Source organism: Hyaena hyaena, unplaced genomic scaffold (assembly GCF_003009895.1).
Source record: "Hyaena hyaena isolate Hyena2069 unplaced genomic scaffold, ASM300989v1 scaffold_790, whole genome shotgun sequence".
NCBI classification, from domain to species: domain Eukaryota; kingdom Metazoa; phylum Chordata; class Mammalia; order Carnivora; family Hyaenidae; genus Hyaena; species Hyaena hyaena.
Window position 1 is genome coordinate 643,976 of NW_024081412.1, and position 11,007 is coordinate 654,982.

The 11,007-nt window shown below is 36.9% G+C and overlaps 2 protein-coding genes across 2 annotated transcripts; both read left to right on the forward strand.

Annotated features, from left to right (window-relative positions):
- Positions 1 to 216: 216 nt before the first annotated feature.
- LOC120221412 (olfactory receptor 2G2-like) lies at positions 217 to 1,161 on the forward strand. Its single transcript, XM_039218787.1, has one exon. The coding sequence runs from the start codon at positions 217 to 219 to the stop codon at positions 1,159 to 1,161; it is 945 nt and encodes a 314-aa protein (XP_039074718.1).
- An 8,486-nt stretch (positions 1,162 to 9,647) lies between these two features.
- Positions 9,648 to 10,601, forward strand: LOC120221413 (olfactory receptor 2G2-like). The gene has a single exon (XM_039218788.1). The coding sequence runs from the start codon at positions 9,648 to 9,650 to the stop codon at positions 10,599 to 10,601; it is 954 nt and encodes a 317-aa protein (XP_039074719.1).
- Positions 10,602 to 11,007: the final 406 nt, after the last annotated feature.

The following is an 11,007-nucleotide window of genomic DNA, read 5'->3' on the forward strand; positions in this document are numbered from 1 at the left end:
GAAAGCCTATGATCCAGAAACCATGTATGTCACTTCATGGGATAATCAATGACATTACACATGATATTCTCTACATTAGCTTTTTATCTTTACCTACATCCAAAGTCTTATTTTTCAATACTTAGACCTTAACTGTGAAAGAATTGACATAAAATCCCTGCAATTTCTGTTTCATGTGACTTTATAATTATGGAGTTAATAATAAAAGCAAGAGTAATGTGTTTGACCAATGACAGCACCTTCCCTGGGTTCATTTTGGTGGGTTTTTCTGACCGGCCTCAGCTAGAGGTGGTTCTCTTTGGGGTAATCTTGTTTCTTTACCCGATGACACTCCTAGGCAATGCTACCATCATCCTAGTATCTCTCTTGGACTCTAAACTGCACAGCCCTATGTACTTTTTTCTCTCCCATCTATCCTTCCTGGACCTCTGTTTCACCAGCAGCATTATTCCTCAGCTTCTAGTCAACCTGGGTGGTTCAAATAAGTCCATCACATATGGTGGCTGTGTGGTTCAGCTTTATGTCTCTCTTGCCTTCGGATCCACAGAGTGTGTTCTCCTAGCTGTGATGGCCTATGATCGTTACATCGCTGTCTGCCGTCCTCTACATTATGCCTTTACCATGAGCCCTGGCCTCTGTCATACCCTGACATCTGTGGCATGGCTCAGTGGGGTGGCTACCACCCTTATACAGTCCACTCTTACCCTGCAGCTGCCTTTCTGTGGGCATCACCGATTGGATCATTTTTTCTGTGAGGTCCCTGTGCTCATTAAGTTGGCTTGTGTGGAAACAACTTTCAATCAGGTGGAACTCTTTGTGGCTAGTGTTTTATTCCTGTTGGTGCCTTTATCACTCATCCTGATCTCCTACTGGCACATTGCCAGAGCAGTCCTGAAGATCAAGTCAGCCATTGGACGACACAAAGCATTTGGGACCTGCTCCTCCCACCTAATGGTTGTCATAATCTTCTATGGAACCATCATCTTCATGTACCTTCAGCCAGCCAAGAGCAGATCCAAGGACCAAGGAAAGTTTGTTTCCCTCTTCTACACTGTGGTGACCCCCATTCTCAACCCCCTCATCTACACCTTGAGAAACAAAGAAGTGAAAGCAGCACTGAAAAAAATTCTTGGGAGAACATTATTACTCTGTGAAACATGATTATCAAGAATTATTTTAGAGGTGGTTATTAAGACTGATTCATTTAATGAATGATGACTTGATAAATTATTTGATTATGTTCATTAACCTATAGTGGATTTTGGTAGAAAAAATTCAATAGCATTTGAATTTTTGAGTTTGAATGCTCATTTCATCACATAATAACGGTGTGACCTCAACAATTTGCATAACCTTTACACTCAAAAATGGAAATGGGCAGTTTACTATATAGTGAGAATAGCACAGAACAATAATGCCTGGAATTTGGTGTCCCATTGGAACTCAGTCCATAACCACCTTGATATTGTGAGCCAATTACTCAAGGGGTTTACTTTTGAGGTTATTTCTCTAAATTACTATAATTTCTCTGAATTCTCTGTAATTGCTGAAATATATTATTTCTCTACCACTTATTCTTTTACAATAGAATAATCAGAATGAATTTAATTGGCAAATATTTTAGGAGTGCCAAGGTAAACTGTTGATGTCTTACTTAGTGAACCCTTAAGTGATATGGGGAAATTATGACCTCAGGGCACTTGTGCATGACTGTATCCCAGGATCTTCTGTTACAGACATTTTAATGAGTTACACATTTTCCATTGGGGGAAAATCCTTTCTCTTACCCTTCTGGGAATGTGATTAGGCCACATCGACAAGGCCATTTGTTTTTCTTTCCTACATTAAGCCATTTCTTCATCACAAAGGTAAGTCATTGGGGTTTCTCACTTCCAAATTCTTTTTCTTAGAAGTATAGTCACTGAGGATAGCTCACATTCCTCTGACACATTGCCAAGCAAGTCTCTACACTACACATAGTGTAGAAACCATTTAGTTTTTCTCCCTTATTTGAACTGAGCATTTCTATGTTGTACTGCATGGACCAGGAGCAAAAACTTTTTGAGCTGTTGCAGAGCAATTCGGGTCCCAGCCTTCTAGTCATTGTGATACTAGTTAATTGTATTGAGGGTCAAACTTCACTTGTGCACCAGACTTTGAAAGATGGTTTCAACATCATCACATACTTTTCTAGGTAGAGGAGAGAGATTAGGTATCATCTTTCTGGGCATACTCACGTCTGATTTGGGTGGCAGTCAGTGACTAGCATCTAAAATAGCTTAGATGCCTCCTTTTCTCAGAATCTCACATGTGGTTCCAAGTTTGTCCTTTCTTGAACAACTCCTGTAGCTCTGAGACCTCAATCTGGGGACACCTATTTATTTCCTTTCAAGACGCAGGCAGCTGAAGATACTGTGGACAATAAAGTAACTCCTGTAGTCAGAATGCATATTCTTGGCCTGAAGTAGGCATATTTATATGTATTGGCAGGTTGTATGTTTTACCTCATGTAGATCAAACTGTGAAATTAAAGCAACTCAGGATTGTGAAGTCTATGGATTTCAGACTAGTCCTTTCATGTTGTCTTTGACTAATTCTAAACCAAACAGAATGCATCTCATAAAATAGTCCTAGTTTTTGTCTCTCTCTTGGTCTCTCTCTCTGTATTTTTGATATCCAATATCCCCGCTGCTTAAAGGCAGCAAAGACTGGGTTTAAATTGTTCATTCCTGAGATTTCTATTTTCTTCAAAATGAAAAAAGAGTGTCCCACCCACATAGTTTTCATGTGATACACTTTTGTGAAACATCTATCCAGGGTATAGAGACAATCTCATTGAATAAAAAAGGAATTAAGTCAGGATATACATTATTTGCTCCAGCAATTGATCTTAATTATGACTATGAATAAATTCATAGAAATTCAGGACCGAAAGGAGATTAATATATGACATACTACCCTCTTTGCTTCTTTGTCTAACTGAAGCCTCAGTGTCCTGACCTTCTATGGGGCTATGTTTCACTCTATAGACAATCTGTATGCTTCCTCCTTTCATGGAACATCTCATAATCTCAGTTTTTGAAAGAGCATTTGAACTCAATTTAAAAAATCACTTTTGAGTGCAACTTTTCTTGTTATTAAAAGCCACATATAGTCAGCTGACAATATTCATGTCCTTTGGCCTAGAATTATTCCTATTCTATTTGGATGAGAAAGTTGTTGTTAATATATTTAAAAATAAGCTCTTAATTTGTGTTTTGTTGTTGGATCTTAAAAATGAAAACAAAGATTCTACCAGAATAGAGTAGCAGGTTAAATGGCTCATATACTGGAAAGTATATGATTGCCCTACAATCATGCAGTGAAATAATGGATGACAAACTTCTTAAAGTGAAAATAATTTCCCATAGAGAAAGAGGCATGATGAGGGAGTTCACAACATTTGTTGATCCACGTAGTATTTCTTTCTTTTTGAAGTTTATTTATTTATTTATTTATTTATTTATTTAGAGAGAATCCCATGTAGGTTCCACTCTGTCAGTGCAGAGTCCCACGTGGGGCTCAATCTCATGAACTGTGAGATCATGACCTGAGCCAAATCCAAGAAATGAATGCTTAAGCGACTGAGCCACCTGGATGCTGAGCCACCCGGTTGCCCTAGTCCATGTAGTATTTATGATAGAGTCAATCTAGACTAACAAACTTGCAAAGTGAACACTAGAGCTGGAGTCTGGTGAACAGGCAGGGTCTGAACAGGTTCTCAAGGGAGGAACAAGCTCAAGGAGTGGGTGTGAGCAGCTGTGGGAATGCCTAGCACAAGCAGGGGCAGGGGCTTTATCAGTGTTTATGCGATAATCAGGCTGGACACTGTGATATGAAAACACCCAGAAGTTTACTATATTTTAAGGTAGATAGGCTGAAGGTATACCCAAAATAACATTGATTAGGATCATTTCATCTTCTGAAGGTGGCACAATAATCAATGGTCTTTAAAGGTGAGGGGTGACCAGAAAGCATTATCTTCGAAGATAGATATTGGTAGAGAACCCTATCCCAGGGGATGCCCCATGTTGCCAACAGTAGGTTCTGGACAAAGGGACCCAAAGTGCTCATGTTAGAAGGTCTTATCAATGGCCAAATCCGAAATTGAGTTTAGGATCCAGGCTATAGGGTCCACTGAGGGGTCAGGAAGACTAGTATGCACAGAAAGAAGAAACAGAAGTGCAAGTGAGCATGGTCAACATCTGGGGGAACTGGCAGGGATGTTTGGTTGGATTTTGAAAGACATTCCTTAGATGTTGGTGAAAGAAGCAACTATTAGCATGATTTATTCAGTTCCAATTAGATGATCTCATTGTTTCCATCATATCACTGTATATTTAAGGAAATAGGTCTTTGTTTATGGATATTTTCAGCTTTAATTAAGAAAATAATGATAATAGTTTTTAATGCAGGTATTTTACAGTTTTGTAATAAAAATACAAATTGTTTACAATTAACCTCTTAAGTTGCTGTTTTATATGGAAATTATTAAATTATTAAGCTGTTTCTGAAATAGTTTTTAAAATTATCTCATTTGTTAATTTTGTTCTGTTATCTTTAACATGGCACTTTTAATACTTTTTATGTATGTTTTATTAATATCTGTTATTAATTTTGTTTATTATGTTATGTAAAACATTATTTTTATTTTACTAAATTTTGTTTTCTAACATTTTAAAAACTTATTTACCGGGGCGCCTGGGTGGCTTAGTCGGTTAAGCGTCCGACTTTCGCTTGGGTCATGATCTCGCGGTTCGTGGGTTCGAGCCCCGCGTCGGGCTCTGTGCTGACTGCCAGCTCGGAGCCTGGAGCCTGTTTCAGTCTGTGATTCCCTCTCTCTCTGACCCTCCCCTGCTCACGCTGTCTCTCTCTCTCAGAAATAAAAAAAAAAAAAAAAAACATTAAAAAAAAAATTTAAAAACTTATTTACCTTAATTTGTTTCTCATTTAAAAATTTTTTTTTAATGTTTTATTTATTTCTAGGAGAGAGAGAGAGAGAGAGACAGCGTGAGCAGGAGAGGGTCAGAGAGAGAAGGAGTCACAGACTCTGAAACAGGCTCCAGGCTCTGAGCTGGCAGTCAGCACAGAGCCCGACGCGGGGCTCGAACCCACGAACCGCGAGATCATGACCTAAGTGAAAGTCGGACGCTTAACCGACTAAGCCACCCAGGCGCCCCAATTTGTTTCTCATTTTATCTTGTTGGAAAAGAGCACTAAAAAGTATGCTTACATTTTAATATTCAAGTTTTTTAAATGATTCATTTAGTAATTACCAATTGAAATTTTGTCATTCTCTTCTGCTTAAATTTTTATTATTTATTTAAGTTTTACAGCAATGAATCAGAGAATATAACAACCATATATATTCTTTGCTCATTCACCAGTCAATGGACATTGGGTCTTTCCATAATTTAGCTATTGTTGACAGTGCAGCTATAAACATAGGGGTGGGTATATTCCTTAAAATTAGTGTTTTTGTATCCTTTGGGTAAATACCTAGTAGTGCAATTGCTAGGTCATAGGGTAGTTCTATTGTTAACTTTTGAGCAATCTCCATACTATTTTCCAAAGTGGCTGCACCAGTTTGCATTCACATCAACAGTGGAAGAGGATACTCCTTCAGCATGCTCACCATGTATTGTTTCCTGTGTTGTTAATTTTGGCAATTCTAATATAGCAATTTTTACATAGGTGTAAGAGTAGCATATGTTTGAGGCAGCTCCAATTTGGAAGAAGACTGGTAAGACCTCATTCATTTGTTTGGTAATGATATCTAGTATTTACTAATTGACTTTATATGTGTTAGTTGACTAGAGAGGTGTTAGTATCCTTAAGGAAAATGAATAGGTATAAAATGGTGAATATAATTTGGGTGAATTGCTGAGTAATTTTTGAGAGGCGACTTTGTGCTGAACACTCCAAGGACTGTGTGATACAAAATGATATTATATATGACCCCTGGCCTCATGAAGCTGTTGTGAACAGACACATGTAGAACTTAGTCAAGTGAATGAATAGAAAAGATGTTGTATACTATCTAGTAACATGCCATAAAATTAATCCACTAGCAAGTTTCCCATATAATTAAGAACAAACGTTTTGGAGTGTGTAGTATTAAAGTACAATGTTACTGAGAGAAATTTCTTTGGTAACTGTGGTATAAAAGAAGTAATGAACTTTTTTTGAGAGACAGAGAGTGTGAGTGGAGGAGAAGGGCGAAGGGAGATAGGGAGAGAATCTTTAGTAGGCTCCATACTCAGCGCGGAGCCTAATATGGGAATTGATCCCTGGGATTATGACCTGAGCTGAAATCAAGACTTGCACACTCATGTGACACCGAGTTGCCCCAGAAATGACTTTTTTTTTATGATGAAGCCAGAATTACTAGTTTGTTAAGTAGTATTATTTTATAAATTAAGTACAATGCCATCATTGGAAATAAAATATTCCCTTAATTATTTGTTTTAAAACAGAAGCCACATTGCATTCACATTTTGAGGTGATAACTAAAATACACAATTCTAGGGGGAAAAAATCTAAAATCATATGGATAGCACTCCATTTACTGAAATTTTGATTTTGGAAGCTGGAGGATCCTGGGTCTCTGCGAAAAAAAACAGGCAAAAAATTTTTCTAAAAAGTAAATAAACACTGAGAGAAAGAAGAAAAAACTAGTGTATAGAATTAACTGGAGCAAGAAATAGATTTGAGTGTTGCTTACTAAGCTTATGTGCCTTTGACTGGGTGAGACAAGCTCTCAGGAGTTGATTTTTAAAGTAATGCCATTTAAAAAGAATTGTAATGTCTATCATACCTGGTATATTTTTAAACCTGGTATATTTTTAAAGATAGAAACTTATAACAAAGTTCCACTATTTTTGGGTGATGAAAAATGATTTTATTCCCTCATGATTGAAAATTACTTAATTAAAAACTGTTTTTTTAGGGGCGCCTGGGTGGCTTAGTCGGTTGAGCGTCCGACATTCGCTTAGGTCATGATCTCGCGGTTCGTGGGTTCGAACCCCGCGTCGGGCTCTGTGCTGACTGCCAGCTCAGAGCCTGGAGCCTATTTCGGAGTCTGTGTTTCCCTCTCTCTCTGACCCTCCCCTGCTCATGCTGTCTCTCTCTCTCTCTCCTAGAAATAAAATATATATATACAAACTGTTTTTTTAATCTTCTATTGAAATTAATCATGCTTTCCATTTTTCTGTAACTACAAAGACATTAATATAAAGGGGTAAATTTGGTTGCATGAAAATGATGCTCTAATTTGTTTCCTATGGGAAATAATTGTTGTTTGTCCCCACACACACAGTTTTATTGAGGTATGACTGGGTCACAAAAATCTGCACATATTTAATGTATACAATTGATGAGTCTGTATATATTCATGAACCATTATCACAATCAAGGTATTAAAATACCTCCAAAAGTTTCCTTGTGTCTTTGTGTGTACATATGTGATGTGATGTGTGTGTGTGTGCGTGTGTGTGTGTCTGTGGGTGTGTGTCAGAGATAAGATATTTAACATAATTTACCCTCTTAATGTGTAAGTACATAATACAATATTGTTAAATTCAGATGATATGATGGCCTGTAATTTTCTAGAATTTATTCATCTTGTATGGCTATAAGTTTGTAACTATTTAACAAATATCCTGTTTCCTCTCCTCGCATTCCCTGGCTACAACCAGTTTATTTTTGTTTCTGTAAGTTTGACTATTTTACATACTTCATGTTCTTTTGTGTGTAGCTTATTTCACTTAGCATAATGCTCTCCAGGGCCATCTGTATTGTTGTGCATTGCAGGATTTATTTATTCTTAAAGGCTGCATAACAGTGTATTAAATCAAATGATTAAGGATTACTCATTAGTTAAGAATGAGTAATAAACATTTTCTCCATTTATCTGTAGATGGCTATTGTAAATAATGCTGTAATGAACACAAAAATATATTTCTTTGAAAAAATGTGAAAAAAAAGATATTTATTTGAGATTGTAATTTCAATTCTTTTGAATATATACCAGAAATGGGATTGTTGAATCATATGACAGTTTTAATTTTTATTTTTTTAGGAATGCTGATTCTGTTTTTCATAGTGACTCTACCATTTTACATTTTTATCAACACTGTACAAAGGTTCTAACTTCTCCACAATCTTGTCAACATTTGCTATCTCTTTTTAAATATCTATCTATCTATCTATCTATCTATCTATCTATCTATCTATCTATCCTTCTATCATCTATGTATGTATTTATTTTGAAAGAGAGAGAGAGAGAATGAGCAACATGATCAGAGAAGGAGCAGAGAGAGGGAGAGAGAGATCCAAAGCAGGTTCTATGCTGTCAGCACAGAGCCTGACATGGAGCTTGAAATTATGAACCACAAGATCATCACCTGATCTGAAACTGAAAGTCAGATGCTTAGCCACTTGAGCCACGCAGACACCCTGACTATGCTTTGCGTTTTGATTACATCCATCTTTACAGGTGTAAGGTGATATTTCATTTGTTCCATATTTGCATTATCTTGAAGATTAGTGATAATGATCATTTCTCCTATGTGTATTAAACATTTGTATGTCTTAAAATTGGGTATTCAAGACTGTCTATTTTTAAATCATGTTATTATTTATTATTTATTTATTTATTTACTTATTTTCGTGGGTTTTTTTCATCTGAGATTCTTGTATACTTTGGGTATTAACTCCTTTTTGGATATTTGTTTTGCAAATATTTTCTCCCATTTCCTAGATTTTTGCTTTTGTTGCCTATGGTTTCAGTGTCATATCTCTAAAATCATTGCCAAGACCAATGTCATGAAGCTTCTCCTTTATGTTACTTTTCAGAGTTTATTTTTAGATCCTACATTTAAGTTTTTAATACATTTTTAGTTGATTGATGGTGCATACAGTGTAACCTAGAGGTCCAATTTCAATATTTTGCATGTGTTTATTTGCTTTCCAAGCACCATTTATTGAAGAGACTATCTTTTCCTCATTATGTATACTTTTTTTTTACAAATAGTTTATTGTCAAATTGGTTTCCATATAACACCCAGTGCTCATCCCCACAAGTACTCTCCTCCATGCCCATCTCCCCCCTTCCCCTGTCCCCCCACCCCCATCAGTCCTGTTTGTTCTCAGCATTAAAGAGTCTCTCATGGTTTGCCTCTCTCCCTTTCCTCCACCACTTCCCCCCTTCTTCTCCTCATTATGTATTCATGACACCTTTATTGAAGATCTGTTGGTTGTATATAAATAATTTTATCTCTGGGAACTTCATTTTGCTCCACTGATCTATATATCTATCTTTATGTGAGTACTATATGTTCTAATTATTATAGCTTGATGATGATGTTTTTAAACATGTCTGCTCTTCTCTATTTCATCAGAGGACAGCTAAGATATTAAGAAGATATGCATTGCCTTTATTTCAAATGCACACAGTAGGAAAATAGATCTAAGTCACTAGATGTAAGGACATAAGTTCTAAGAACTTAACATAGAATGCTTTTGGGGGAGGTGACATTATCTCATTTGACCTTATGTAATATGTCATTTTTCTCATCTGTAATAGCCTTTGGGAACATACTTCACACATGGGGATGATGAAGAGTACTAATGAGAGCAACCTAACAGGTTTTATCCTGTTGGGGTTTTCTGATTACCCTCAGTTACAGAAGGTTCTGTTTGTGATCATTTTGATCTTGTATTTAGTAACCATTTTCGGGAATACCACCATCATTCTGGTATCTCATCTGGAATCCAAGCTTCATACACCAATGTATTTTTTCCTTTCTCATCTCTCCTTTTTGGATGTCTGCTTTACCAGCAGTGTTATTCCTCAGCTCTTAGTAAACTTGTGGGATCCTATGAAAAACATCACCTATGGTGGCTGTATGGTTCAGCTCTGTGTCTCTCTTGCCCTGGGATCTACAGAGTGTGTCCTCCTAGCTGTAATGTCCTATGATCGCTACGTTGCCATCTGCCGTCCCCTTCACTACACTGTCTTAATGCATCCCCGTCTCTGCATGGCCCTGGCATCTTTGTCATGGCTCAGTGGGGTTGTCACTACTCTGATACAGTCCACTCTCACCCTGCAGCTACCCTTCTGTGGGCATTATCAAGTGGATCATTTCATCTGTGAAGTCCCTGTGCTCATCAAGTTGGCTTGTGCGGACACAACTTTTAATGAGGCTGAGCTCTTTGTAGCTAGCATTATCTTCCTTATAGTACCTATCTCCTTCATCCTGGTTTCCTATGGCTACATTGCCCAAACAGTTTTGAGGATTAAGTCATCTTCTGGAAGAAAGAAAGCGTTTGGGACCTGCTCCTCCCACCTGATGGTTGTCATGATCTTCTATGGAACCATCATCTTCATGTATCTTCAGCCAGCCAAGAGCAAATCTAAGGACCAGGGAAAGTTTGTTTCCCTCTTTTACACTGTAGTGACTCCCATGCTCAATCCTGTTATCTATACTTTGAGAAATAAAGAGGTTAAGTGGGCACTAAAGAAAGTTATAGGAAAGATTCTGGGACTAAATTTCACATGATTATTAAAAATGTGGTTTTTTTTTAAAAGAACTACTGTGATGAACATCTCTTTTTTGTGTAATAAAAACACACAAAAGTTTTAATAAAAGCCTACTTGGGTCATTTTCTCCCATTTTTTTTTTGGTTAATTATTTATCCAACTTTCTATAATATACTATGGAATATATATGTCTAGTCCCAACTTTGCCATTACCCAATAGCAACATAAAATAAATACTTTTTCCAGATAAAACTTTAGCCAACCACCTTTTGTTGTTTATGCTATAACACTGATTTTCCCCCAAGACTTCACGCTAAGTGGCATTTGCTTATAACATTTCTTTTCTGGAAAGGAGCCAGTTTTACATCTAGATTCTTGGAAAATTTTTGTAAATATACTATTTCACTGAATTTTTTGTAAACACT